General features: G+C 41.6%; 5 protein-coding genes across 10 annotated transcripts in view; 2 read left to right on the forward strand and 3 right to left on the reverse strand.

Moving 5' to 3' along the window:
* Nucleotides 1–4: 4 nt before the first annotated feature.
* Nucleotides 5–3378, reverse strand: LOC138136247 (protein disulfide-isomerase A5). The gene is made up of 9 exons (XM_069055342.1): nt 3168–3378; nt 2888–3114; nt 2629–2833; nt 2355–2575; nt 1187–1457; nt 835–1135; nt 583–785; nt 388–532; nt 5–334 (listed from the first exon to the last, which is right to left on the reverse strand). Exons 1-9 carry the CDS (start codon nt 3195–3197, stop codon nt 72–74), a joined length of 1866 nt encoding a protein of 621 aa, XP_068911443.1. The 5' UTR covers nt 3198–3378; the 3' UTR covers nt 5–71.
* On the forward strand, nt 1933–18913 carry Sec8 (Secretory 8). Of its 2 annotated transcripts, none has more exons than XM_069055327.1 (13): nt 1933–2121; nt 14735–14886; nt 14940–15092; nt 15139–15317; nt 15368–15730; nt 15779–16172; nt 16226–16344; nt 16396–16581; nt 17158–17323; nt 17374–17594; nt 17661–18102; nt 18153–18302; nt 18351–18913. In XM_069055327.1, exons 2-13 carry the CDS (start codon nt 14830–14832, stop codon nt 18723–18725), a joined length of 2805 nt encoding a protein of 934 aa, XP_068911428.1. In that variant the 5' UTR covers nt 1933–2121; nt 14735–14829; the 3' UTR covers nt 18726–18913. The 2 variants fall into 2 exon arrangements, with proteins under 2 accessions (XP_068911428.1, XP_068911429.1); XM_069055328.1 differs by having other exon boundaries at nt 14806–14886.
* The window catches only part of LOC138136246 (5'-3' exonuclease PLD3-like), a 43635-nt gene continuing 19185 nt past the window's right edge, over nt 3455–27904 (reverse strand). The window contains exons 1-9 of one of the 5 annotated variants that reach the window (XM_069055336.1): nt 8610–8927; nt 6361–6458; nt 6145–6309; nt 5911–6091; nt 5600–5857; nt 5253–5321; nt 4675–4806; nt 4215–4520; nt 3455–4162 (exon numbers count right to left, since the gene is read on the reverse strand). In XM_069055336.1, the coding sequence (XP_068911437.1) occupies nt 3893–4162; nt 4215–4520; nt 4675–4806; nt 5253–5321; nt 5600–5857; nt 5911–6091; nt 6145–6309; nt 6361–6458; nt 8610–8906 (1776 nt within the window). In that variant the 5' untranslated portion in view covers nt 8907–8927 and the 3' untranslated portion in view covers nt 3455–3892. Of the gene's footprint in view, nt 4163–4214; nt 4521–4674; nt 4807–5252; nt 5322–5599; nt 5858–5910; nt 6092–6144; nt 6310–6360; nt 6459–6602; nt 6823–6917; nt 7011–7854; nt 7876–8609; nt 8928–27904 lie in introns of those variants that run through there. The other 4 variants (XM_069055341.1, XM_069055338.1, XM_069055339.1 and 1 more) reach the window with 4 other exon arrangements.
* On the forward strand, nt 18975–27725 carry LOC138136239 (repetitive organellar protein-like). Its single transcript, XM_069055326.1, has 12 exons — nt 18975–19094; nt 19145–19368; nt 19417–19644; nt 19694–19857; nt 19908–20576; nt 20629–20895; nt 23472–23691; nt 23743–24026; nt 24067–24243; nt 24297–24633; nt 27146–27463; nt 27511–27725. Exons 1-12 carry the CDS (start codon nt 19034–19036, stop codon nt 27709–27711), a joined length of 3150 nt encoding a protein of 1049 aa, XP_068911427.1. The 5' UTR covers nt 18975–19033; the 3' UTR covers nt 27712–27725.
* Nucleotides 25947–27150, reverse strand: LOC138136256 (protein SPMIP1). The gene is made up of 2 exons (XM_069055360.1): nt 26775–27150; nt 25947–26277 (listed from the first exon to the last, which is right to left on the reverse strand). Exons 1-2 carry the CDS (start codon nt 27100–27102, stop codon nt 26018–26020), a joined length of 588 nt encoding a protein of 195 aa, XP_068911461.1. The 5' UTR covers nt 27103–27150; the 3' UTR covers nt 25947–26017.

Below are 27904 nucleotides of genomic sequence, written 5' to 3' on the forward strand. Positions count from 1 at the left end.
CGAACACGTTTCGCAACTTTTATTTCCAAAATATAAATTACACAATAGAAAATGTTCAACACGTACAAAACTCACAGTTCTTTGTTTTCGCGATTTTTCACCTCCGCCACGAACTGTTTAATATCGTCCTTGGTGGTCTTTCCCGTGTAGTCTGCGGCGAATTTTCCGTTCAAGAATAACTTGAACGTGGGGAAAACGCTGATGTCGTACTTGTCGGTGACGATCGGGTTGGAACTGCAGTCGACGGCGGCGAGGTGACAATCGAAGGCGTCGCTCTTCAGCTCGGTCGCCGCCTTGTGGTAATTCGGCTTGATTTCTTTACACTGCTTGCACCCTGAAAACAAGAGAGGAATCAGCGGAACGGTGTCGCGTCGAGCTGGTACTCACATGGGGCGTAGAACATAACCAGCACGGCCGCTTTGGACGCGACGTCTTGCTCGAAAGTGGTGTCGGTGAGCTGCGGAACGAGCGACGGCGGTGTCTGCTGGCCGCCCATATCCGGATCAGACATGAAGGCCACGAAATCCTCCTCCTGAAACGAAGACGCGTCACGTGATGCACGCTCGAGCAAATTAGACTCACGGTGCGTCCCGAATTGTACGCCTTGACGTTCTTGTTGAGGTAGCTGAAGTACTTGATGGTGGGGTAGCCGGTAACTTCGTTCGCTGCACATACCGACTGGTAGGAGGTGCAGTCGACCGCGGCGAACTCCACTTTGGGGTCGTCCTTGAAGTGCTCCGCCGCCTTGGTGAACTCCGGCTTGGCCTTCTTGCAGTGTCCGCACCCTGAAAGCATCGAGTCACGCGCGCGATTCTCAACGCCGCCGCTACTCACAAGGAGCGTAGAAGATGGCCAGGACGTGCCGCTTCTTCTTCAGAAAACTGTTGAAGGTTTCGTCGGTCAGGTGTACCACTTGCGACTCCTCCTCCGACCAGGGCTTCTCGGGTGGCGGCGGCGGCGGGGGCTCTTTGGGGTTCCTCATGAACTCGACGATCTTGGAAGCTTCGCGCAGGTTTATGTCGAATTTGTGCTCCCCGTAGGTGAAGTACTTGATGGTGGGGTACCCTTTCACGGAGAATCTGTCGGCGATGCTCGTTTCTTTGGTGGCGTCCACTGCCGCCATCATCCCAGGGATCTGTATCAGGCGGCGTTAGAATCGGGAGCGGCGAGGTGGTGTGAAGCTTACCCCGTCGGTTTTCAATCGCGCGGCGGCTTTTTCGTACTCGGGTTTGATCTTCTTGCAATGTCCGCACCAGGGGGCGTAAAACATCACCAACAGAGACGCTTCTTCTTTCACGACCGGGTCGAAGTTGGAGGTGGTCAAGTGGACGACCTCGCTGTCCACTTCAGACCATTCTTGTTCTTTTACCTTGACCGGTTTGGTTGGATTTTTCATGAAAGAGATGATGGCTTGACGTTTGTTGTCGCCCTCGTATTGGTACTTCATGACGCCATTTCTATTGTAATGTGTTAAAAAATAAAAGATTACTGCTATCAAGTGAACGAATAAAGTGTTAATAAAGCATTTACAAAAACAAAATAATACATATAACAAAAAACAAATCATGCAGTTGTACACAATGTAAACAGTTCAAAATTCTACAGTGACAGCGAATTGTTGTTCTGGTGATGCGGTGACTCAAGAGGCACAATGCAGCAGTGTCAAAATAAGAGTCCGTAGGCCTGAAAATGGAATTTTCAAAAAGTTTTAAAACAATGGAGTCCCATTTGCACCCTAGTAAATTTCAATCCGTCAGGTTGCCTTTCAGCAAATTACTTTCAGATTAATTATATTTTTTATCAATTAACATACGATTCCCTCAAATTAAGTGAAACCATTTGACCTTTTATTATCAATTAATTCGAATTTTCAGTAATTTTATTGTACTTTGTTGTTTTTCCCTGTCAAACATTTTGACAATTGGTGCGATTGGTATCACTGACCGAATTGACAGTTTCGACTTTCATGGTGATTCAAATCGTAATTTGATAGTTTTTCTCAGGGAAAACGCCAAAAAGTGGTGGCAAAGTGTTGAAAAACGTGACAATCAGCAATAAAACTACAAAATGTACCGGTGCAAATAGTTCGGCGCCCCCAGATCGAGTCTTACCAGATGCCAGGTATGTACTGTTCGACTTTCATTTAGTGACAGGCCCATGGATCGGCTGCTCGTTAAAAACCAAAAAAGCGCAGCTCTAGCAAGCCGTACAGCTTCAAAATAAAACAGAAATAGCCAAAATACCTGCACGTTTCACTTCCATTGACAAACATAAATTGCGTTTCGACAAATTAAAAAACCTAACATGGACAAGTCGGTTCAGTTTCATCGTGTCGGCACGAGCGGCACACTTACTTATAGTAGAGCAACGTGGGGAATCCCGTGATATTGTAAAGTGTCCGAATTACCGCGTTCTCGGGCTTGTTTACGTCGATGGCGGCCAGAACTGAGTGACCTTTCAGTTCTTTGGCCGCCGCTACGTATTCCGGTTTTAGAGTCTTACAAAAGCCGCACCAAGGGGCGTAAAACATCACCATTAAAGGTTTAGACTCTTGTCTGATGTATTTCGCCAAAGTCTGAAACAAATTCGTTTTAAGACAATCACACTGTATATTGCAGTGGTGCCAACCTCTGCGTCTGAGACGTGCATCACGTCGTTAGCTGTGGCGTCTTCTTCCCACGGCAGGTCCCCTGTAGGGTCGCGCATGAAATTTACCATAGAACTCACAGTGTACCTTCTGTCGTAATCCCGGTTGAATTCGCCGTTTTTGTAGTGTTTTAGGATGTAAGGGTCAGGAGTGATTTTCAATTTTTTGCAAATCTTCTTAGATTCTCTACAAATTTTTTGCGAGTGTTATTCAGAACAATTGAAATTGAAGGGTGATTACCCGGAACAGTCCATCAGGACCATGGTACCCTGTCCCTTGATGACGTCTGCCGCTTCCCGGAACACTTTTATAACCTGAGTAGTTTGCTTGATGGAACTTGTGTAACACACCAGGACATTCGTTTTTGTCCTGATGATTTTTTTGAAATCTTTAATGTCGTACACGTTGTCAACCACTGCATTTTTCGAGTCTTTGGTCGAGTATACGTTAAATTGAAGTACGAGGAGCTGGAAATAGTCAAAATTACCGGCTTGATGTCGATTTCGTGCTGTTAACTCACAAGGAGACCAATTTTCGAGAGATTCTTCATGTTTCTTTGAGAAAGGTTAAAAAAATTACATAAGAAACATTTCTTTCGGGTTAAGTACTTTTTTGGCGAGTTCGAGTCGTCGGCCCACGTTGAACCCACACCAGTCGTTCTTGTTTTGTGGCCGAAGGCGGCGAAATAATCAAGATTTCAATCCAGTTGACAGTTCATGAATTGACATTTGACATATGACATATGTCAACCAACAGAAACCTGTAGTATCGACGGAAGGTGAGATATTTGCCAAGAAAAATAAGTCAAAATCTCAAAAATTTATTTTCATTCCAAAATTCAAACACGTGAAAATAGGATTTATTTCGTGAACGGTTAACAAGGCAAATTTTCTTAATCTAGGCACAGTTTCCGAGAGAAATAATAGATGGCGCTACGATCTAAATAGTTTTGAATAGTTTGATCAAAAAATACATTTGATATGTTTGACTTTAAGGACATCACGAAACCTTCAAAATAATCGTCACAAGTTTCAGCAGAATGTTACAGTTGCGGCGAATAAATTCGGAATCGGAGTAGGCTGCGATTTTTGGAAGTCACGTCTGAGCTTAGTTCGTCGAGATGACAGTGTGAAAAGCGAAGCACACTCCGATTCCAAATTTTCTGACGTTTAAAATAGTTTTGAGAGAAAATTTGTGACAGATGTACAGGGTGTATCCGTCGGAAAATATTTTCGAAAAATACGTTTACACTTTGAGTGGTTGCGAATAGTTGGAGAACCAGTCCCTCTCGAAGACCGCTTGAAGGTCGCTCCTCAAGGTCGACTGGCTGACGTTCCTGTCGTACACGGGGTCGTGCAGGAGGAACGCTACCCCCGCCGTATCGATGAAGTAGTCCCCCGACCAGTTCGAAGTTCCAATATAGGCGGTATTGTCGGTGACCATGTACTTGTTGTGGTTCACCCTGGCGTAGGGTATCTTCCGTTGTTCCGCATCTGAAGGCACTACAAAACGTCGCTGCAAAGAACACGATTGGTCGGTGTGTCGAAGCCACGCCCCCAGTTCTTACCACTTCGACCGACACTCTCGGATAGGCCTGGCTAATGGAAGCGATCGATTTCAAGAAGTTGTCCTCGGAGGGACGCGAGTGGTTCCACCAGCTGATCAACATTCTCACTTTAACGTGGTGCTCGATGGCCGCCGTCTTCAGGGCGTCGTCGATCGTCGGCCAGAACCTCATCCTCGGGGAGTAGATCGTCAACGGGAAGTAGTCCATCACGGCTATGTAGATGAATTTCTCGGCGTGCCGGATCACGTTGACGAGGGCGTCTATGTCGTTGGTGCGGCCGGTGGGGTTGAACGGCGGCGGCGAACTCTGCAAAACGTCAACTCACAAAAACCTGGCACGACAACACGCGAGCGGCACGGTCTGATAGTCTGGACGGGGTTGGTGGGCCGCTTGCTCGACACCCGAACCGGACTAAACTGTCACGTGACACTTCCTGGAAAATGGTTAGATATTTTCTTACCGAGATGAACGTCTGGAAAGTTTCGTTGTTCAGTGTCAGGTTCATCGGAGTGTTCATGTTGATGTTGGTGGACAGGTTGGACGGCCAATGGTCTGGAATTTTGGCACCCTGCTGGCCCAGTGTCCAATAAACCTACAAACAACGACAATTTTCAGTATGGACAACTGGACAATCCTGCATATCAAAAATATGTAGTAGACTATGACATGTTCAGCCATGTTGAAAAAAATTGAAGAAGTTTGAAAAAAATCGAGTTAGTTGTTAAATCTGTCAATCAAATAAACGTGACGTCATCGTCCAACTAATCGGGTGAAAACTTTCCAATCAGGTAATTACACGAATTCTGACAAACAATTTTTTTTTCTCGCCCCGATACCACATTATGATCAATCAATTTGTAATGGTCGAGGGCGAATAAAACGGCAATTTCCATAATAAACGGACGTAACGATCGAATAAATTCGGCGAACAAGTTTGACATGTGATCGATAATGGAACACGTGACGCAATCAATTATTAACGGGAACAAAACAACGCGATTAGCGTCAGCCCGTCTAACAACGTAATAAAACACTTACGTCGAACACTTTTCCGAGATCTTCGGCCAGACAGGTGCAGTTGTTGATCAACAAACCCAACTCCTTCACCTGGAAATGTCGTCAAAAAACAATTGAGACAACGTCGCAAAAATTGACTGGTGCGATTTGAATTATTGAGATGGTAGCCTCGCACGTGTCATCAACGTCGTCGTGTACTGTACCCGCCCATCGCTTGTGCACCTGATCGTACCCACACTTTTTCGTCTGTCATTATCGAACCTTGACATTTCGCCACAGCCTACTAGGACTACTATTTTTCTAATTGTAGCAGTTCTCAAGAAAGATTATTCGATGTTGTTTTTTTGTTGTTGTTTGATTGTTTTTACCTGGGTGAGGGACCTCCAGTCCATGTTGGCGCTGCCGAGGTAGACGTGTTTCCTGTCGACGATCCAGAACTTGGTGTGAAGGACGCCGCCCCCGAGCAGCTTGGCGAAATTGAGACTCCTCACTTGCGCCGCCTTCCGCTTGACCAGCACTTCGGTGTCGACGTTGGGGTTGTCCTGCGTGGGGGCGTTCTGCGCTATCTTGATGGCGATCTTGCGGTCGGTGCCGGCCTTCAGCAGCGCCTGGAAAATGATCTCGCCCTGGAAATCCACAGGGGTGGATAGGGACGCCTCTACTGTTCGAACGGTCTCACTTTGACGGACGACGGGTCGGGGTAGACCTCGGACTGTCTCAGCGTCCAGTAGAACGACGCTATCTCGATGGTGCTCTCGGCGGAGACGATCAGGTTGAACCAGGTGTCGAAAGTGGAGGGGTGCGTCGCGGGGGTGTCGTTGTAGACGAGGCCCTCGGGGATGCTCTCCACCAGCGACAGGCTGCGACAAATCGAGAGGTCGTGGGTTGGACGCGTGGGGAACGGAAGGTGTACCTGCAGGTGTTGATGCACGATTCCGGGAGGGCGCCGTCCTGCTCGTCCGGGCTATGTTCGGCGGCGTGGTCTAACAACGGTAAAAGAACTACGAGGAAGATCAGAATGCAGATGAGAGAGATCGGGATACAGGAAGGTCTACACCACTTGTTCTTCTGGCCCCATCTGCGAAACAACGGGATTAGTACGAGAGGGGCGAAGCTCGGGGGGCGTTACTTTCGGACGGGGCTGCCGTCGCACTCGGATTGAGTGTAGCCGTGGCCCCATAAGTGATTGTCTTCATCGTGGGGCGGCGCGTGGTCCTCTAACACGGTCTGCACACAAATTAAAACAAAGAACTTAAGACGTGCAGGAATCGACTTATAATTAGTATCGACGATTGATTACAAAAACACCACCACCCTCTCTGTACGTCGTTACGTATTATTTATTAAAAGTTAGCTTAGATTTGGTCTTACGTTTGCTTTTTTGAAATCGCTCCAATTTCCTAACCTCACTTTCATCGTGGTCTTTGTTTGATAAGTTTTCACTGAAATCTTATTGTCTTATCAAAATTGAGCAAGCATAAAGCTGTGTACGCTAAAAGTAATCTAAATACGCATATCTGGCAGCAATTTTACTTATTTTGTGCGAATAAGTAAAAAAGTTGAAACCATAGAAAATGTCGTAATAGATTCCCAATCAAAAATAAAAAAAAAATAACAAAATGCGAAAAAAATTACTTTTTTTTCAATATATGATTAATACTAATTTGATTTTTCTTAATTTCTTACAAAAATCAACAAATGTAGATTGTGGTGGTTCAAAATCGAGGGCTCTAATTGGCTTAACCTCACTTTCGCTTTGTTCATTGTCAATCTTTTTATTATTTTAGTGTTTTCATCAAATTCAACTCCTCTAAAAATCGACTAAAAGGTGTATTTAGAAGAAACTGACTGAAACTGAACAATGAGGAACATAAATTGAGCACATCTTTTCTATGCTCTAGAAATAATGATAAATCTATTGGCGATTTCGGCTACCTTTGGGGGCGCCCCTATGGAGACCGTTGTGAGATTGTAAATCATACTCCCGCTCGATCCGCCTTATGTTTGTGCATTGTTTTCTAAAATAAGTTGTTGGTTTTACGCGAATTTGCGGTTTTTGTTATGGCTTTTTTAAGGTTACACAAAATTTTAGCTTATTTGGGGACAACAGCAGAAAGCAGATTTGTTGCGTGCGTACAGAGACAAGGGAAGATCTTCTTCCCTTGTCTCTGTGTGCGAAGTTGTTAATTTTATATGGTGTTACTAAGTCGCAAGCAATAAATTTTGGTCGTCAAAAAAGCAACAATGAATCTCATACAAAATGATGATAGGTTATGATTTTTACGACCATTTTACAATGGAGCATTTTCCATTACGTCAAAGAATGGCATTGACGACAAAAATGTACCGCTCGCGACTGTACGAAATAGCCACCGGCTTGAGTATGCCTTATAATTAGTCCAAACAATTAACACCAGATGTCTCACTGTTAATTGGAATCGCCAATTGTAGGTGGCAAATTTTACAGCCAACTGTGGTGTAAGAAACATAATAAATAACCCTGCAGAAGGACTATACAGTGTGAAAATTTGAAAAACTTTCTTGTTGGTAAAACTGTCAAATTTATTAAAGTTATTCATCTATTCGAAAATTAAACGTCAACTCGCATTTTACATTCTCTTACCTTCATTTTAACGTAAGGGATGTCAGTTTTGGAACGGACCATTTGACAAAAGAGACATTTGTAGTGTCGGACTTAAATAGCGCAACTGGATAACTTTTGCCGCAGTGCATGCCGATACTGTGATAATAAATAATAAAAAGATCAGATACTTCGTTTTATTTGAACTGGTATATTTTTTTTGTTTGATCATAAATGTTGAATAGATGTCAAGGGATTAGATACAAGCGTAATAAATTCAGTTGACGGTGTAAAAAAACGTAGAGTAACGAATCTCTCAAGTTGTGGATGTTACGAGAAAGAAGTGGAATATGTTAAAGAGGGGAGAAAACGTTTCAGAAAAGTTGGGGTAAGTGCGTGAGGAATTGTACAATTATTGTCATGTTGTTGTGTCGTAATGGTGACAAGTTTCCACGTCGTGTTTGGTGAAAAGGTAATTAATTTGTTTACTGGAGATATCGACAAGTTCGAAATTAGAGCGTCGGTGGTTATCGTGATCGATTGTCATCCAGAGATAAAAAATCCCATCGGAATTAACCGACGTACCAGACGAAATGACAGAATTCCGTTGTGACACGCACGTTTTTAATTTTTGAAAAGTAAACATCTCCGACCTTGGCACGCAGCTCCACAAAAGAATCCCCCTTTCGCATCGTAAAATCATTATACCATTTATGGTTATGTTTTGTCCCAAGGCCAAGGCCACCGTCATAATTACCCTCATTCGTCCACCCCATCATATCGACCCCAATCATTACCGACAAGCGTTTGCCCAAATTTCCCGGTTTGAACTTGGAGGTCTTCCTGGCGGACGGGATCAGCACCAGGAGTTGTTCTCTGTCGGTCTCGCTCTGCAAGATCGGCGCCTCCGGTCTGGTAGGTATGGAGATGTCGTTCAGGTGGATGTTGGTGGTGCCGTTGCCGTAGCTGATGTTGTTCGTGTTGTTCACTTGGACTAGGAGGTTGCAAGTTTGGGAGGCTATCTGGAACAGGCCGTCCTGCAGGTTGCGTTGTTTGGACGGGCTCCTTCCGAAGTAGTCCCAGAAGTGCGGCATTTTCACCCCGGCTGCAACATTTGCGTGTGTCCGTCGGACCTTCACGTATCGAACTGGGTGCTCGTCCATTGATTTGCTCGCCGGTACGAATATAGTGCTCATTAGTTGACCTGCGCCACGTGTACCATGCTGGGTGTGGGGTCGCGATCGTTTTTTGGTGTAATTTGATGGGAGTGCAGTCGAGCTGGGCGGAATGCATCATCATTGATGGTCCCGGCGCATCCACCATTCCTTCCAAGGTTGTACAGTTGGTTCCAAATCGGTGGAAACTGTGGGGATATTTTTTATTCGTGTATTTGAGTCAAGTTGGCGAATGTCGAATGTCAAATGTTACAAGTCGTAAGGGGTTGTTGATAAAATGTGAATTATAATTTTTGCAATATTTTTGCGATTTTTTTTCTCTTTGCCCACATAGAAATAATAATGCGAGATGTTAAGGAGATCAGTTGCACTTCTCTTTTGTCCTTCATTTATCAAGACATCAAAATAAAACTTGGTTCAGTTATCATTATCGCAAGATGCTACTTTAATTACATGCTGGCTCATTCTTTAAAATCTTTAAACTCTTTGATTTTCAAATAGAACACCGAGTATATTATTTTATTAGTATTACATTTTCGGAGTTTCTAGGCCCTTTTAATTTTTTTTTTCTTTTTTTAGTCAGTACATTTTTTTGCCCTTTAAAATCTAAAGGATAGTACACTGATTAAAATTAGTTAAAATCCTGGTAAACTGTTGTCGTTTATGAATACGTATGAAAAACAACAAAATTGGATACATTTACTCAATTAAGGGACACCCTGTATAAAAAAAAAATATGAATTTTATTATTGAACGATTATCAAGAAAGAAGCCAACGATTTTTGTTTATTGATTAGAGATTATTACGAGTATAAACAGTAAACGTTTATATCGTGCGTTCATTTAAATTTATCCTCAAAGTTGGCGTGGAAGAGTCGATTGTGAACGTACTATACGGATCACGGATCAGCTGTTGAAATCTTACGTTTTTACACGACTATTAAAGAATGAATGCATTCTTGTTGGATACTCAATGAAAGAATGACGCCCGTGTTAGAATATACTGAAGAAACCCACGGCTGTCGGCCACTCACATCCCTCGTATTTTCATTCTACAACGGCAGATCGTCAATCGGATCCGTTTGTAAACAATAAGTCGCGGATCGCATAGCAACCGCTAAACGAGGCACAATTAATTGCCAATTATTAAAAATCAAATTAAATTCAATTTTCGAAGGTTTTTTTCTTGGTATAGTCGTGGAGAAAGTATAGTCTTCAATTCGCGTATAATGCTTATTATTCACTCGGACGATTCCACCACTCGCCTACAACTCGTGTTGCAATTTTCATCCTCTTGAATAATAGCCATCATTATACGTTCATTGAAGAGTGTACTATTTTCTACTAGAGTTTGGAAAACTAACATATTTGAATACTAATTTGAGTTAGGTAAAGTGGAATATTTCCTAACAAGGGCGGAAATAATATTTCAACACTAAAAGTTCAATTTTGATCGTTTCCCTGAGATACGTAACTTGAAATCTGTCACAGATAACCTCAAAATTTACAACTAATTAATGTTTTTTTTTTTTAGTTTTTGCCTAAACTAATACGAAAAACGTTCAATATTCGTGCGCTGCTCCTTGTCAGGTATTCGGCCTGTTTTGCATATTCTTCAATATCAAACGATTCACTTGTATCAGACATTTTAATAGAATTTCCCCAAATTTACTTGAGCGAACAACTTAAACTCCTTCGCAAATTTTGTTTTTTTATAAAGAAAATTGTTTCTCTATAGTAACGAAAACAGAGCAATCATGATTCCACTTTTTAATTTAGAAATATGTAAGTATGTAATTAATAGAATATGAAAAATATCCAAATTTAATTTATTTTCCAAACTCCAGTAGAAAAAATCATCCATTTTTTTTTTTCGTGCATGGCATGTTGATCTCGGCTATCGCTACGATAAAAAATTCCTTGCCTAATACGGAAAAAATTATATTTCGTAACTTAATGCACAAATAGAGCTATTTTAGTAAATACGTGGATATTTTGCATCTCGTATCCCACCTCCACCCGGCGGCACGGCAATTTTGCCGGAGTACATACACTATTACGGATAATACTATCAAGTAATAGTGCAGTGCTTAACAACATAATTACCGGCGTCTCGCCTCCGCATTTTGATTTTTTTGTGTTTTATGTTCTGTGTCAATGTTAAGGAATTTCCTCACGATGTGACATGAGTATAATAATATACCTTTTTGAATTTCAACCACCAATGTGTTCTCTAAGTCCAAAATTTTTAAATTTTTAAAAAGAGATTGGGGTACTATTCCTGTTGCTGAAATTATAAATGGTAAAATCGAAATTTTTTCTAAACACAAAGATTTCTCATAGCAACGGAGAGTTCTAAATATTTATTAATTTTTGTATTATATGTCTGTGTTATATTGTGTGAATTTGGAACAGCTACAGTGGAGTCCGGATATAGTGAACTTGAAAAATGCATGAAAACTGGTTCACTATAACCGAGGTTCACTAAAAACGAAAATAAAATTTATCATGTTGATTATAGGTTTAACGTACAGTTGGTTGCGAAAAAAACGGGAAAGGAATTTTTTTCTAATGTAAATTTGGTTTTGTCCACTTGTCAATTAACTGTCTAGTTCACAATACCTATCAGATAATTTTTAAAAATGTTATTGAATTTTGACCATAATTCTAACCTATCTCTCGTAAGAAGGTTTCCACGCGATAACAAAATTGTAAAAATGTGTCAATTTTATTCTGACAGTTCCCGTTTTTTTTGCAACCAACTGTACAGGGTGTTTTTGAAATGCGTGTACAAATTTTCACCACGAGCTACTGGCTTGGAAAAAATATTTTTTTGTTCGACCCTGTCAGAATTTGAGAATTTTCTCCTGTGTGAACGGATTTTGATAAATGTGACAACTTGTCAAAACAAAACGTCAAGCTAATTTTAAAGATTTTAAGCGATTTTGAGGCTTAAAGTGTCTCGTCGAACAAAAAAACGTTGTATTCAACTCGTTCTTGTATAAATTGGGCTTTTTTGCGTTTTAAACTGGCCCACGCGATAAGATACGCATAAGCACGTACGTTACAGTCGGGGAATTATCCGGGGAACCCCCGGAAAGTTCACTATAAACGGAAATTTTAAACCTTAAGTTTATAAAATTCGGTTCACTTTATCCGGAAGTTCATTATAAGCGGGTTCATTATAACCGGATAAAAAATGTATTAGTCTTATGGGAAAACATTCGGATACCTAAAGTAGCGTTCACTATAGCCGGAAGTTCACTAAAAGCGGGTTCATTATATCCGGAGTCTACTGTATATCTAAAAGATATGCTTGCTTTTGTTGTTTATTTAAAATAATAATGTCTGGTCTGTTATGCTGAATGTGAATGTCAGTTAAAACTGTCCGATCAAAATATAATTTGTAATTGTCATTTTCTAAACAACTTTCTGGTTTATAAATGTAATGTGGTTGTGTATCCTTTAATAAATTGAATTTAACTGCTAAATTCATGTGTATAATTTTTGCGAATATATCATGACGTTTTTTATATTCGCTTTGAGCCAAAACGGTGCAAGAAGAAATGATATGTTCAATGGTTTCCCCTTCAGTTCCGCAAATCCTACATTTATCAATGATCGATTGTAAACCGCATATGTGTTTTTTATAATTTCTTGTATTTATAACACGATCTTGTATTGCAAATATAAAACCCTCCGTCTCAGGGTGAATATTTGATTTTTTAAGCCATGCATGAGAAGCTTGAATATTAATTTCTGGCTGTTCTAGCTCTTTAAAATATCTCCCATGTAAAGACTTTTGTTTTATATTTGCTATAGTGTCAGGTATATTTGGCTCAACAATATCTGAAATTATATTATCACTTAAATTTAAAGGTGTGTAACCTTTATCCGCTGAAACCAAAGCATTAAAAAAAGTGTTATCACGAGCTCTATTGAGAAAATAATTTTTTAGTGAAGCAATTTTTATTATTATTTTTAACTGTTTCGTATAAAAAAAAAAAATAAAGAAAAACTCAAGATTTTATCATAGAAACATATAACGCTCTTAAATATTGTTTATAATAATTTGTTATTTAAATACGAAGAAGAGAAAGCGAAAATCTGAAAATCACTGATAAAAAATAACATTTTTTCTTTCTATTCCCCACTCCTCTCTTTCTCTATCCTTTTTCTCCTCTTCCATATCACGTCCACCCATCCTATGTCCCTTCCGTCTTCGCTCAGTATTTCTCCCCGCTCTTTTCCCTCCCCCTCACTCTTATTTCGCCACATCCGCTCCACATGTGCCTGATCGTCTCATTCTCCACAGTCACTCTCCTCATGCTCTCCTCGCAGTCTATCTAATATCTATCTAATAATGAAACTTATTTATCATTTTCTCTTCATAGACGTAGAAAAAGTATAGTACATGTTCTATTCGCGGGTGATGGCTATTACGTCACTCGCCTTCGGCTCGTGACACAAAATCATCCTCATGGGTAATAGCCATCATTACCCGCTCGTTGAATAATATATCGAGCGATCAAATTAATTTGTAATCGAGTTATCCATGAATCCGAAATCGTATGTTGTTTCTTGAACAAAAAACACAGGTTAGATCTGAGCGTATCGTTCGAAAAGACATACGGATTCAAATCCATGGATGACTCGATTACAAATTAATTTGATCGCTCTTTACTAAGGGCCAGTTTATAGAAAGAGAATTAAATATTTAATAGTTTTTCTATAAACTGGCCCTTAGTATTACAACAAATTGTTTGCAAACATAGTATATTATGCATCAAGGTTTATAAACGGCATTTTAGTCACTAGTTTTATTAAGCACGAGCGTAACGTAGCTTTATTAAACCTGAATTTAAATAGCAAAGTTGAAACTGATAAACGTTAAATGACAAGTGACAACTAACTTGATTTTGAGTGTCACATGATTTTTGCGATTAAAAAAACTGGAGCTAACTTCAGTCTGACTAAAAGGCCCGTTGCTAACTTCAGCTCGTGACTAAAGTACACAAAGTCACAGCTTGTCAAGGTGTATTCAAAAGATCATTTAGCGTCATGGAAACATATGCGATAAATGGCATTTTAAACATGGGAGTGGAAAAAAAATCTTTAACAATAAATAAAAGAACATTTTTAAAAATCATTGTCTTAGGTAACTATTCAATAATAAATAATTTTGATTATTTAATTAATACTAAGTTCATGGTCAGAACACACTTTGTGTTGTAGATAAAATGGATAGTGTTTGGTTAGAGTGTTAGACACTCATTGTACGATAAAAACGTCTAAAAACAGCGAATAACTTCCTAAAATGTCATTAGGTCAGCGGATGCCATTTTTATTTGCCACTGGAGAAATTGTTTAAAAATCAAAGTTAAATGATGCAGTTTCAAGAAAGTAATAACTCAGACGATTTTTATAAAACATTCTTTTGCAAGAGTTTAATGGAAAATGTTATATTATCTTCTTTTTTTTCTCACCTGTATTATGTATTTGGTATTCTGTACCGGCAACTTGATTATTTAATTATACAAATTATACAACATGCAAAATATGAATGAAGTAATAAAACCAAACGAACAACGTAATAGACTTTTTATTTGACGATTGTGGAATAAATGCACAGGTGCATGCGGTGCATGTGCATTGATAAATTCCATCAAAATGACAAAATGCGCAGCGATGCAAACGATTAATATGACACCTGTCAAATGTCAAAAACCTGTCAGTTATGTTTTTAGGTTATATTGATGTTATTAACCCCTAATATCGAATTACAAGTGTACAGTGTTGAACTTTTTAAATATTTAAGTCGCAACAAATCGGACAATCTACCATGGAGGTGTCACCACCGGTCAAGCCCCCCAGGGGCGTCAAGCCGGTGAAAGAAACGGTGAGTTTGATACACACTCTCAACACTGATTACAAGGAGAGTAAATTTTGCAGAGCGGTCTTCTGATGTCCGTGATTCGAACCTTATCGGCCAGCGAAACAAACGAACAAAGAGACAAAGAAAAATCGAAACTGGAAAACGAGTACAAGAACTGTGACAAGAAACTAGATGAGTTGGTGTCAAAACATGAAGAGGACCTCTCGAAAGTAAGAAGCTGGTAGTTAGTAGTTCAGTAATTGATAGTGGGTCTAGGTAATGCAACTATTCGCGACGATCTCCCAAATCGTGAGCGACAACCGTTCGAAGATCGCCAAAGTCAAAGAAAACCTGCAAGACTGCAAGAAGAAGTTGCGCTGTCGCAGGGACGAGTTGAGGAACTTGTGGCTGGAAGGGCTGGAGTACAAGTACATGTTGCAACTCCTGGAAGAGATGTATTTTGTATTCTTTCTGTTTTTTCGGAGTTAGTGATGTCGAGTTGCAGAGAGAAAATGAGCGAAGTCCCCAACCGATTGGCCAACTACATGACTCACAAGCAGTACTTGCACGCGACCAAGCTCCTGGTGGAGGCGGTCTCTTTGGGCAAAAACACCCTGGAAGGAGTGGAGAGTCTGAAGGAGTTGAGCCGCGAACTCGAACAAAAAAAGGAACAACTCCACATCCAACTCTTCAACGAACTCAAAGAGCACCTCTTCACCAGACCCGCCCAAAGAATAGTGGCCTTGAGACGGCAAGAGTCCGGTCGAGACAACTTCATGATCAACTCTCCGCTCCAGAGGAGTACGGAGTTGAGACTGTCCCGGAACAGGATGGCAGTGCGGAGAAATATCATGGAGTCGGCCCAAAAGTACCAGATCGAAATTAATCGATCGTTTTAATTGTCACGATTTTTTAGGTTGGAAGTGAACGATTTTCAAGTGGTCGAGGACTTGTCAAACGTCAACCCCGAAGAGAACTCCTTTCACTTCATCGTCATCCTGATCAAGTGTCTCGCCTTGCTCGACAAGCTCCCGTTCGCGGTGAACAGGATCAAGGACGAGATGCAAGTGTTCCTGTTGGCGATCGTCCAGCGCACCACTCAGCACATCAAGGACTTTTCTGGCCTGCAGACCGAAGTCGACTACAAACACTCCTTGAAAGAGCTGGTCCAGACACTGTTCGACCAGTTCAAGGAAATCGCGGAGGCGCATGCTCACTTCTCGCGAAACGTCGAAGAAGCCGCCAAGGTTCACGGCACCCAAGTGAAAACCTACACCGTGCAGTTCTACTGGGCACAAGTCCAGTGTGTCGTAAGTGTGATGCTCTTAGTCCGGTGCAGGTTGTTACGTGGGGGCTGTTACAGCTCGAGGCCTTTCTCAACGAGTACTTGGACGTCCAGAACATTTCGAGCGACGCTCAAGTCATGACCACGTCGGACGTCAACGATTTGTCTTCGTATTTCGGAAGAAGGAAACAGCCGACGTGAGGATTAACAAACATTGTGGTCGACATGGTTTGATTGAACTGTTTCAGGAAGAAGAAATCGTTGTTTAAGTTTGACAGTTCGTCCAGCGCTTTGACACTCAGTAGCACTTTAAAAACCACCAAAAAAGACAAGATCGTGGTGTGCAGACCACATTCTAATAATATTTTGGTCGTGTTTGTACCGTTCATGTGTTTCATTGAAGATATTGAGCAGTTAATGGGGGTTCAGAACGGGTGAGTACGGGAAATACTGAAACATAACCTAAAAGTGATGCGGAGCAGTTGGGGTGAGTCGTTCGGTCCATCGGACTTTACGTCGACTAAAATTACTGTGCATGATTGTTAATAATGTTCTTGCATGGTAAAATTTGACACAACGTAACTATATTATGCTATATAAACTAAAGGTAACTTGATGTGATTATTTGGTTGCCTAAAAACAAGGGGCTTTCGACAATGTAATTTTCGACAACTCATTCCTCATTTTTGAAATCCAATTTAAAAGAGAAGACATTATCGATGAATGCCGTGAGTGTGACAAAGATAGAAGTATTAGCATATGTCACTATTTTTAGGGATTTTTGTAACTTGAAATTTTACGTGTCAAACAAAATTACTTACAATAACAATACTCCAAATTAAGTGAGATTCGTCGCAACCGTTGTCGTTACCTTATTTATCATCGAGAACCTTAATCAGTCAAAATGACATTCGAGAGTTTGGTCGAGTCGTTCGGGCCATCGGTCTTTGCGTCAACAAAAATATTCAAAATTCTATCGAAACATGTTAAGTTGTTGTTAACATATTCAGACCGTGTTTGCTGCACCGCTTCATCACCCAGTACGTCTCCGACATCTACCTGAAGCGCAAATCCGAAGAGATCATTGACCAGATAGAGGGCGCTGTACGCGCGGCGGACGCTTGGAAGGCCACCGTACTACTAGACTGCACCGCCGATTACAAGCCGCTTCTTATAGTGAGTGGTCGGAATGTTGAAGCGATTTGACAGTAGCGAGCGTATTCCAGAGCACAGTCACTGTGGAGCGGTGCGTCCGCGAGTGGAGGGCGGTCCTTCAGGCTCTCCCCCTGTACAGCGAACGCATCGCCGTGTACTCCTGCAAGGCCCTGAAAGAGTACAAGGACACGTGTTTCGCCGCCTACCAAGGAATCGTCCAGCCGCACTCCGAGGATCGAAGAATATGCAGCGCGGCGTGGCTCAAGGACGAGGACATCAGCAGATTTCTAAAGTATGCTGCTTGCAGCAGCTGGTCTGGTCGAGTTAGCTTCTAACACGCTTGGTTGGTTTGTCGTAGATCGTTGCCGAACTGGGTGAACCTGAAGGCCCAGCAAGAGTACCAAGCGCGCAGCGAGCGCATCAGAAGAGTCCTCAGAAGAGACCAGAGGTCCGAAGAGGAGAGTCCCGAAGACGTCCGAAAGCGTAACAGGCGTGAAGCCGAGATCCTCGCGAGCAATTTGGGCGAGGGCGGCGTCAGCGCCGCCGAAATCCTGTCGGACATGGCCCTGCTGAAAGAACTGGCGCAATTGCAGGAGAGTATGGAATGGTTTTCGGTTAGAATGTTCCAGTACGCGAGCGAGTTCCGGCAAGAACCGTCTCTCCTGTCACCGTCTAAGCCCGACAACGACAACATCGAGTGCGTGTCACCCGTTTCGGCCGCAGTTCTTCAGCAGCTGACGAGCATCGCGCAGGAATTCGACGAGTTGGCCAACACCTGTCTCCTGCTCCTACACCTAGAAGTACGCTTCCGCACCCCCACACCGAGAACAATCACTAATTGTAATTCTAGGTGAGGGTCCAGTGCTTCCACTATCTCCTGGCGCAGTCGCACTACAACAAAGAAACACACGAGCCTGACCCCAAAGTACTAGAACTGAGCCGAGTGTTGGCGAACGTCGACGAAGCCGTCACATCGAGTCTACACCCCAGGAAGTGCAAGGTTGAGGTCACGTGTTCCTCCACTCTAACCTCACTTTTACGTTTTTAGTACATCTTCGAGGGTCTGGGCCACCTGATCGCCAAAATCTTGATCAGCTCGGCGCAGTACTTGCAAACCATCGACGAAGCGGGGATCCAGAGGATGTGCAGGAACATCTTCGCCTTGCAGCAGACGCTGACCAACATCACGATGACCAGGGAGTTGGCGCTGGACCACGCCAGACACTACTTCGAATTGTTTTTCCTCAGCCCGGAAGAGATTCTGAACGGGATCGTCGAAAAAGGACCGGAGTTTTCAGAGCTGGAGTACATGAACGCCTTGCAGCTGCTGAACAGGAGTCAAGCGCATCGTGACCTCGGCTCGGTGGCGGTGCATCTAGAGCGACTATCAGATATCTTAGGAGAAGTGGGAATGACTGTCTGATACTACCCACAAGTGCAACCGAAAAATATTCTCCAAAACCTCACATTGTATACTTATATTAGGTTTATTCGAACACAAACATGTGATCTAGACAAATTAATCACTATTTACCACAATTAAATTAAGAAATGATAGGTATATATGTACAAAAGTAATAAATGAGCTGGCCGCGGCCAGACATCAATTTAGTCAACGACTGTACACTTTTGTAACGCCAGTGCGGTCAGTTGTGCCAACATTTAGTTGGCAGCACTGACCTAAAACCTACTTGATTTTTTTTGAAATGTCATTTAATTGTCGAAAGAGAAATGAGTTTTCGCCCCTTGAGCGATGATTACGTCGCCGTGGCCACAATTCCTGCTGACGTTGGTAAGAAAGAACGTCACACTATGATTTGATTGTCTTTTACCTGTCCCCAGCCCCCATATCCATTCCTTCACCTGCGATCCAGAGATTACTCGCGAAACGCGAACAGGACCACAACTCCACTCTAGACTTCGTAAGTACCACCTGCAAACGAGTCAACATACAAATCGACCACGAATTAGAACGGGAGGCCGAGAAGTTGCAGGAAGGTCTGACAACAATCAAGAAAAAAATTGAAAATGGGTCGCGTGTGGTTCTCAAGAGTGAAGACGACGAGGTTGTGTCGCATTTTAGCCATTTTTGGGTGTATATTGGTTTTTTTCAGCTCGGAGCTTTGAGCGTCGATGTCTTCCAAACAGTGTGGACAACTGTGCAAAATTGTAACAACAGTCGGCTAGAATTGATCGATGGTTTTTACGAAGTTGTCAAGCGATTGGAGAGACAGAGGTCCAAGAGTTTTAAGGTCGTACTGAATGAGGGGTACAAAAAAATGGGCCAAATTAGCTTCTTGTTACCTTACGATCTCTTGGACTACTTCGAACATGAGATTACGGTGAGTAGAGGGAGCTGCGAAACGTCAGAACTGTCAACGATTATTTTAGAAAATAAACGAAATCACTATGAACAATTATTACTATTACTCGCGAGTCCACACGGATCTAAAGACACAAGCCCAAGACGAGGTCCGGCTCTTAGCCTTGGACTTGATGGACGCCAAGGACAGATACAGAGTGGCCGCGAAAAAACTGAAAGTTCGAGAGGTGATGTGAGTAGGTTCGCGTCAGGTCATGCGTTTTGCATGTTTTGTCGATTTAGGGACTCGCAGCTGCACAAACGCTGCGACTTCATCGGTTGCCCCAAAGAGCACCTCCAGGAGGTGGACATGGGGGATAATTCGTTCGGGAGCATGCCCATCCACTCGGCAGACGTGGAGTTGTGGTCCAGACAGATAAAAGTCACGCTGGACAGCTTGGACGCCAACGCCAAAAAACTTCTAGGTCTGTACAAGATGGCGGTGGTGCACATCTTCAACCGGTTCTTCGACGATTTAAAAACCATAACGAACGCCCTCACCGAAGACGAGAAGAAGTCGGAGGAGAATTCCCTAAACATGGAGTATTTCAATTCGGAAATGTACCAAGACATCGTGGACGACATCGCCGAACAGTACACCTGCGACGTTGCCGATTTACAGAAACTGTGGAACTCGGTGACCGGGTACATGGAGACCAACATCAAGAACACTTACACGTTCTTGAACGGTTCGGCGCACCTCTGGGATGGCCACTTCGCCCGCGTCAACGACGGCAAGGCGGTCATCTTGGAAGACTTGAGGCTGTTGATCGCCCGGAACGACAAAGCGGCGCAAGAGTACGAAAAGAAGATCTACAAGATCTTGGACAAGATGCGCGAGCAGTCGACGATCCCCAAGTTGGACAAGGATCTTGACGAGTTGAACAAGTTCCTGGATTCCGTTGGGAAATTGTAGGTGGGAGTGCGTGTTTGGTTCGATCGTTGTTGATTCGGTTCTGTTCAGGTATGCGAAGCATTGCGACGCCGAGATCAAGGCGTTGAACAAGTATCACAAGTTGGTCGATCAGGGGATCGAATTGTTGATAAGCGAGATCGATCGGTTTTTGAACGAGACCAGCATGAACGACAATAGACACAGGAGTTGGGAGAGTGTCCCGCCAGGGGCGAAGGAGCCCGAGCGGCCGGTGAACGACGACAATGACGATCTGATACCGCACCAGATGAAGTGTTGCCAGTTCCAGGTGGACGCCGTCAATAATTGGATGTTCGGGTAAAGGGTTCGGGTTAAAAAACTGACGCAGTTTTGATATTCGACGTTAAACGTAAAAGTTTGTTTGCCTCTGACAGTAAGTCTTGAATTAATGTTGGTCCGAAGACTGAACCTTGTAGAACAATAATGGTAACTAATTTGTCTGTACAGTTTGAAAGAAGCGTCTTTTATTATGTGATGCACAAGAAGAAAGAAAGCAGAAAGTTTTACTTTTTTTGGGTAGTGTCATAGTATTACATAACTATTTTTAGAAAATCCCAAGACGTTTCAAGATTCTAGATTTTTTTATTCTGTTAATGAAACTGAAAATTTAACAGATCTCTTTAAATTATGTAAGTTTTTTGGGCAAAAACGGAGAAACAAAAGATATTAATGGATTTTGAGATGAAAAAAAAAGGAAAAACATAAGAAATGCATTAACAGCAAAAAATAGAATCTGTAGTTAAAAGTGTATTTAAAAACGTTTAATGGAAAGAGAACAACAAGGGAAGAATTAAGAAAAATCGAATCAAAAACTACTTTAGAGACGCTTCAAAAAAGATAATCAAGGAAAACAATAAAAGAGAACATGAAAATATTTTTCAAAAGGCTAGTAAGTGGCAATATATTACATAATTATATGTATTGGAAAAAAGAAAATAAAAAAGATTAAGGACAAGAAGAAATAAAGGCAAAAAAAAAATGGCGAAGAAGGTAAGGAGATAAAAGAAAAGAAATAAATTGTCTAAGAAAAGTAAACAAATTAGAATGACGTTAAAGTAAAACAGAAGAAAAATTTTAAGAACACAAAGTCATGACATGAAAATAAAATCAAAAATACAAGAGCAAAAAAATTTGTTTCACAGTCTAGGACTGGTTTACAAATCTATGAGGGGCGTCCTTGAACCGAAATAATAGTACTAAAAAGACTAAAAGAACAAATTCCAGAATGGTAGCTAGAAATAGATCTCCAAGCAAGTGGTCGCAAAAGCAAACATAAAAGCATCATTTTGATATATGTAGATCCTGATCTACATCTTAATTTTAATGTTCGATCTTCATCTATAAATCTTGATCTCCCTCTTCATCTAATCTGCACCTTGATCTGCCTCTTCATCTAATCTGCATCTTGATCTCCCTCTTCATCTAATCTGCATCTTGATCTTCCTTTAGATCTTGACCTAGGCACCTCTTCACCTGGGTTTACATCTTCAATTTGATCTTGGTTTACATCTTCATCCGGATTTTCATCTTCATTTTGGCCACCATATTCACCCTGAACTCTAACTTAGATTTTGATCTACATCTTGATCTTAATTTTGATGTTCATCGTGGTCTACACGTTGATCTTCATCTAGACCTCGACCTTCATCTAAATCTTGATCTCCCTCTTCATCTAGACCTTGATTTACATCCTAATCTGCAGCTCGATCTTCATTTACATCTTGGCCTATCTCTTCACTTAGGTTTACATCTTCACCCAGATCTAGATCTTCAATTTGATCGTGGTCTACATCTTCATCCAGATCTTGATCTTTATTTTGGCCGCCATCTTCATCTTGAAATCCGCTTAGCTTCTTGATTTTGATCTATATCTTGATTTGCATGCTGCTCTAGATCTTAATTTTCAGCTAGACCTCGACCTTCATCTAAATCTTGAACTACCTTTCTTCATCTAGACCTTGATGTATATGCTAATCTACATCTAGATCTTGGTCTACATGCTGGTCTTCAATTACACTAAATTTGCATAAAAAATACTTCCGATTTTGACGTTGTGAGAGATTCCCCCGAAAGACAATTTGCATTACACAATACCTATAGGTAGTAATTAAACAATTTAATAAAAAACATTGTGTGGAAATGAAGAATAAATTATGAACGTGTAATAGAAATACAAAAAGAAAAGAGAAAATCAGATATGAAACAACAAATGACGAAAACTTTCGAAATATCTATGTAAATGTAAATATCCATTTCAATATCAATTTCCCAATTTATCTCCACTTGAGGAATCCATTATCGATTTCCTTTTGCGCAATTGTTTATTTTTACAATTGCGCACAATTCCAATAATTGATGATAATGATAAATGGAGTGCAAAATGTAAAAAGTATTTACTATATGTAAAATACAACACATTGCCATATTTGGACATGTTAGAAGAAGCCATATTGAAATTAAATTAGTTTTTGTATGTCATTGAAAAGTTATTATTACTAAAACAACAGCGACCTCAAGTGGACCTCTTCGGAACCACCAGATGTAACAAAGTCGCAAGATTTTATTTTTCTGAAATCAAAACGGCCAATTGTTCATTTTGAAACAAAATAATAGAAGCGTTAAAAAATTGTGGTCTTTCTTTTTGACAAACGCATTGAGATCTCCTTTATTTATAACTTACATAACATCATTGTGATCATCATTTATTGTAAATTAAAGTAAAAGCCACAAACTTAGAAACTGAGGAAAACTCTCCCTGACATTTGACAGATGATCAAGCTGCGCCGTACGTTATTAAGAGAAACAAAAGCGGGTAGCAGGCCGTTTGACCATAGTTTTTTTTTAACACTCTGTACAAACGTCAAAATTGCTAGATTATGGGAGGCGATCAGGTTGTACATGGTCACCTGTCGGAAAGAGCTGAATGACGAGGCGAACCGCTGGATGGGCAACACCATCGGCAAACTGAAGAAGCGACTGGAAGTGAGACTCGCCACTCACAAACCCAGATACCCTCGAGTGAAGACCATGATCTACGAAGTCCGATTGAAAGAACTACAAGACCACTTGAACCAACTGGACCGACTGGAAGAAGTACGGCATCGGTAGCGCCCCTAGCGGTTGCAATCACACTCTCATTTCCAGACTGTCAACCGCTACGCGGCAGACTCCCACAGCTTCAACTCCATATCGAAAGAGAGTCGTGCAGAAACCTTAGACTACTACAAAACGAGACTCGCCGAGATCGAGGAGAAGATGAAGAAGGCGAAAAAATCGCTTCAAGTTGCTTCTTTGATCGAACAAGCCAAGACCATCACTGAAGAAACGAAGCAAACAATCGAACAAAGCTTTGCGGAGAACCACGAAGTGATCGACGACAATTTCAAGAGAATCAACCAGATGATCTGCCACTTCAGCAACTCCATCAAGTTGGGAGTTTCACTCGTGGGGAGTTTTAACTTCTGGTAGGTTGTTTTCAGAAGAGGGCAACTACAGCCGCGACGAAGCGAAACTCTTCAAGAAGAAGATTGCCAAGATTCGGAAGACCATTCCGAAGAAAGAGAAGAAAGCGGTCGACGAGTACCACGCCGGTAAACCCATCATCGTGCAGACTTTCGTCAATCTCAGGGAACCGATTTTGAGAAGGTAAAACAAAAGACACCGCGCGCACACGTCTCTCTCCTTTAACTTCTGAACAGACTGGAGATCTCCAAGAAGGAGTTCGAACACAACGAAGAGACCTGCGCGAAGGTCAAAGCTCTGCAGGGTAAAATTCGGAACTTCGCCTCCGACACCAAGTTCAAGATACACAGATTGGACGCCTGCATCGACTATTACGAATGCATGTCGAAGGTTGATCTGTGGAAGAGGAAACATTTCGATATCATGAAGGATGCGGTTCAGGAGTGTCTCGATAAACTTAAAGAACTGGTTGATCTTTTGATCGGAGGACAAAGTAGGAACGGCGAGAGTTACATCTTTCAGTTGAATAAACTGATCGACGATTCTTTCAGACAAATCAAAGCGGTGGCTCAGGTGAGTGCGGGGATTGCGCGAGTCACGTGTTCACATGTACAGTCGTTGACCAAAATAAAATAGGACAAAGTAAATTTCGATTGTGTAATTCGATATTTTTGCGAAATCCATCACAACATCCATCACAAAAGTGTCAAAAATAAAAAACAATTCTGATAAGTGTCATCATTCGACAATATTTCAAAAACTCACAATCATTCAATTGAACATAGTGAGAGTGACGAGATGACAAGTGAAAAACAACCACAACCTAACTTTTTGTAAATCAATCCTCAAGTCAAATCAAGTTGTAATCTGAGACACATACGCCTCAGTTACACTACACAAATCTTTGAATTGTGAAACTGTCTAAGGTAACACTTTGTCCTATTTTATTTTAGTCAACGACTGTACATTTCACACTTTCTGTCATTTGCACCATTTTGTGATTCGACACTTTTCTGTCATTTGACGGCTCAATGTTACATGTTGTTTTCTGTTCACACTGATTTGGTGTTTTAATGTTTTTTTGTCATTATTTTTATACAGGGTGTTCCAAAACTGCCGCCAAAACTTTACAGTACATGACAAAGTATGATACATTTATACTGAATAATGAATTATTTTAAAAAAATCCGTTTTTGTGTTTTTTTTTGTATATTTTTTTCAGTAATTTGCCATGTCAAAATTTAATAAGTTATAAAACAAAAATTTAAACCTCTGTAAAATCATACAGACGCATACAAAAAACCGGTTGATTACGATTCGCGTTGATGTTGATATAGGAAAATGCTGTGTAACATTTTTTGGCGATAGTTTTGGAACACCTGTATCATTTTCCACTTTCCTGTCATTCATTTTTCATATAGCCAGTGACATTTAATGATTGAAATTATTTTTGTTCGGTTGGCAACATATTTACGGCTTCATGTTGGTACACTTGACTCTCAAATGCAAATATGACAATTCAAAAGATAGATCAAATTGTTATTATTTATTTTTAGAATTTTAATCTAGAAAGCGAATCAACAGAGAACTCTTTGACAAATGACTAGGCGTACCAATTGTTTGGGACTGCCAACCCACTAACTTAGTCTCAATCATTAAAAGTCACCCCGTATAAAACACACATTTTAGTCATGTATAGGTTTCTGTCATTTTTACGTCTACTATTTCGTATTTTTTGACGTTTGACACTTTCCTGTCATTTTTCCATTTTCTTATTTTTTTCACACTTTTCTGTCATTTAATACTTTCCTGTTACGTCACACTTCATCATAATTTCACAGTTTTTCAAGACAAAAATTACGTTTTTTCCGAAAATATTTTAATCCCTAGAAAAAACTCAACACGCTGGTACTTAAATCTAATCGAACAAATTTTTCGAAATACGAAGAAATTTTGTCTAGATACAGCCGCAAACTTGTGGACTGAGCCTGGCCGGCTCTCGGTACCACTCGGGGTCCTTCTCCACCCCTCTCCTCCGATAGAAGGACTCTTTAATCACCTGTTGGCGCGCGAACGGGCTACCCCTTATGTTTTTGATCACCTCCCACATGTTCCAGCCGTACTGAAAATTCGTTGTTTCCGGAAAATAGTATCTCTGTTCCGGTATCACCTTGTAGCGTTCGTGCAGGTACGTCAGTCTGCCGTCGGGTCTAGTACCTGGAAGCAGTACCAACCTGTCAAACCTTCAGAACCATCTGACTTAAAACGGTTTTCAAAACGATCTTTCTTTGAGACGGTTCCAAACGGTTTAAAACGTTTTTTTTTTAAATCATCTGGGTTAAAACAGTCTTCAAAACAATCGCCTTCGAGACGATTTCAAAACCATCTGGTTTAAAAGGGTTTTAGAAGCATCTGGTTTAAAATGGTTTTAGAATCTTCTGTTTTAAAACGGTTTCGAAACCACCTGGTTTAAAGTGTTTTCAGAACCATCTGGCTGGTTTTTTTGAGACGGTTCAAAAACCATCTGGTTCAAAACGGTTTCAGAACCATCTGACTCGAAACGATCTTCGTTAAGACGGTTTCAAAACCTTCCGGTTTAAATCAGTTTCGGAACCATCTGTCTGAAAACAGTTTCTCGAATGGTCTGATTTAAAACGGTCCCCAAAACCGTCAAATTAAAAACCATTTCACTTCTAATTGGTACTTCTTCGTACTTGCGTAGAGCAGATCTCTCGTTTTCTTGTCGACGGGTCTCATGATGCTGTGGATGGCGTTCTCGTCGATGATGGACGGCTCCAGCTCCGGCGGGGGTGGGTGCTTGTCTTGGTCCTCGAAGTAGTTGAGCATCCTCTCCTTCATCTCCTCCTTGACTTCATCCGGTACTTGCCTCAGGTGGACCTTGTTGGCGATCTCGTCCAGCCGCGCCTCGTTCTTCTTGAACCATTTCAGCCTGAGCTTGTCCTCCTTCTCGATGGAGTACTTCCACAGCCTCTGTTGGCTGAGAGGGATGCCCCTCATGGAGGTCTTGTGGGACTGTTCCATAGCACTAGAATTTTGAGTGACGTCTGTCGGTTTCGTTTCCAAGGTTTTCTACGCCAACCACGGCCCCATCATAAACCGAGGGAAGATCAAAGAGAGTTGCGAGGAGTTCTTGCAGGAAGTGCGCAAGAACTACGACGGCTTCAAGACGCAAGTGGAGATTCACTGTCTGGAGTGCGTCGAGGACCTCGCGAGTCTCGTCTTGAAGTTGATGAGGGTCAACGACGAAGTTTACGACGGTCTGGTGGCGAAGTTTCCGGGAGCGGCGAAAGGCGACGAAGAGGGAAAGGAATTGAGCGAGAAGTTGAGTCGGGAGTCGGCGGTGCTAGAGGAAAGGAAGGAGTTTCTGAAGAAGACTGGGTCGGTAAGTGGGGAAGAGATCGGTTTTGGCGTGATCTGTGAAGAGTGTAGGAAGAGGCGACGGGAAAGAGTGATCCAGCGGTGAGGGAGATCGTCTTGAAGAACAAGAATAGAGTGGAGATTCTTCGCCGCACGATCGTCAAATTGCTGGACCACGTCAGGGATAAGGTGCAGAACATGGAAGATCTTCTTCGGGCGGGAGCGAAAAAGGAGCACCGGAGCGAGGTGGATTTGGTCCAAGATGGTGAATAAAAAATTCAAAGTGGTGTTTGTGGTTTTTGTGTAAACTAGGTAGCCAGTAATGTGAGGAAGACTGAAACGGCGGTTCAGTCTCATTTTTTAAAGAGGTATAAAGAAGAAAAAAAAATCGTTCGTGTTTAGTAATGTTATACAAAGAAACGTGTAAAAATCGTAACGAATACTTAAGTTAAGCAAAAAACAAATT

This window comes from Tenebrio molitor, chromosome 8 (assembly GCF_963966145.1).
Source record: "Tenebrio molitor chromosome 8, icTenMoli1.1, whole genome shotgun sequence".
Lineage (NCBI taxonomy): Eukaryota > Metazoa > Arthropoda > Insecta > Coleoptera > Tenebrionidae > Tenebrio > Tenebrio molitor.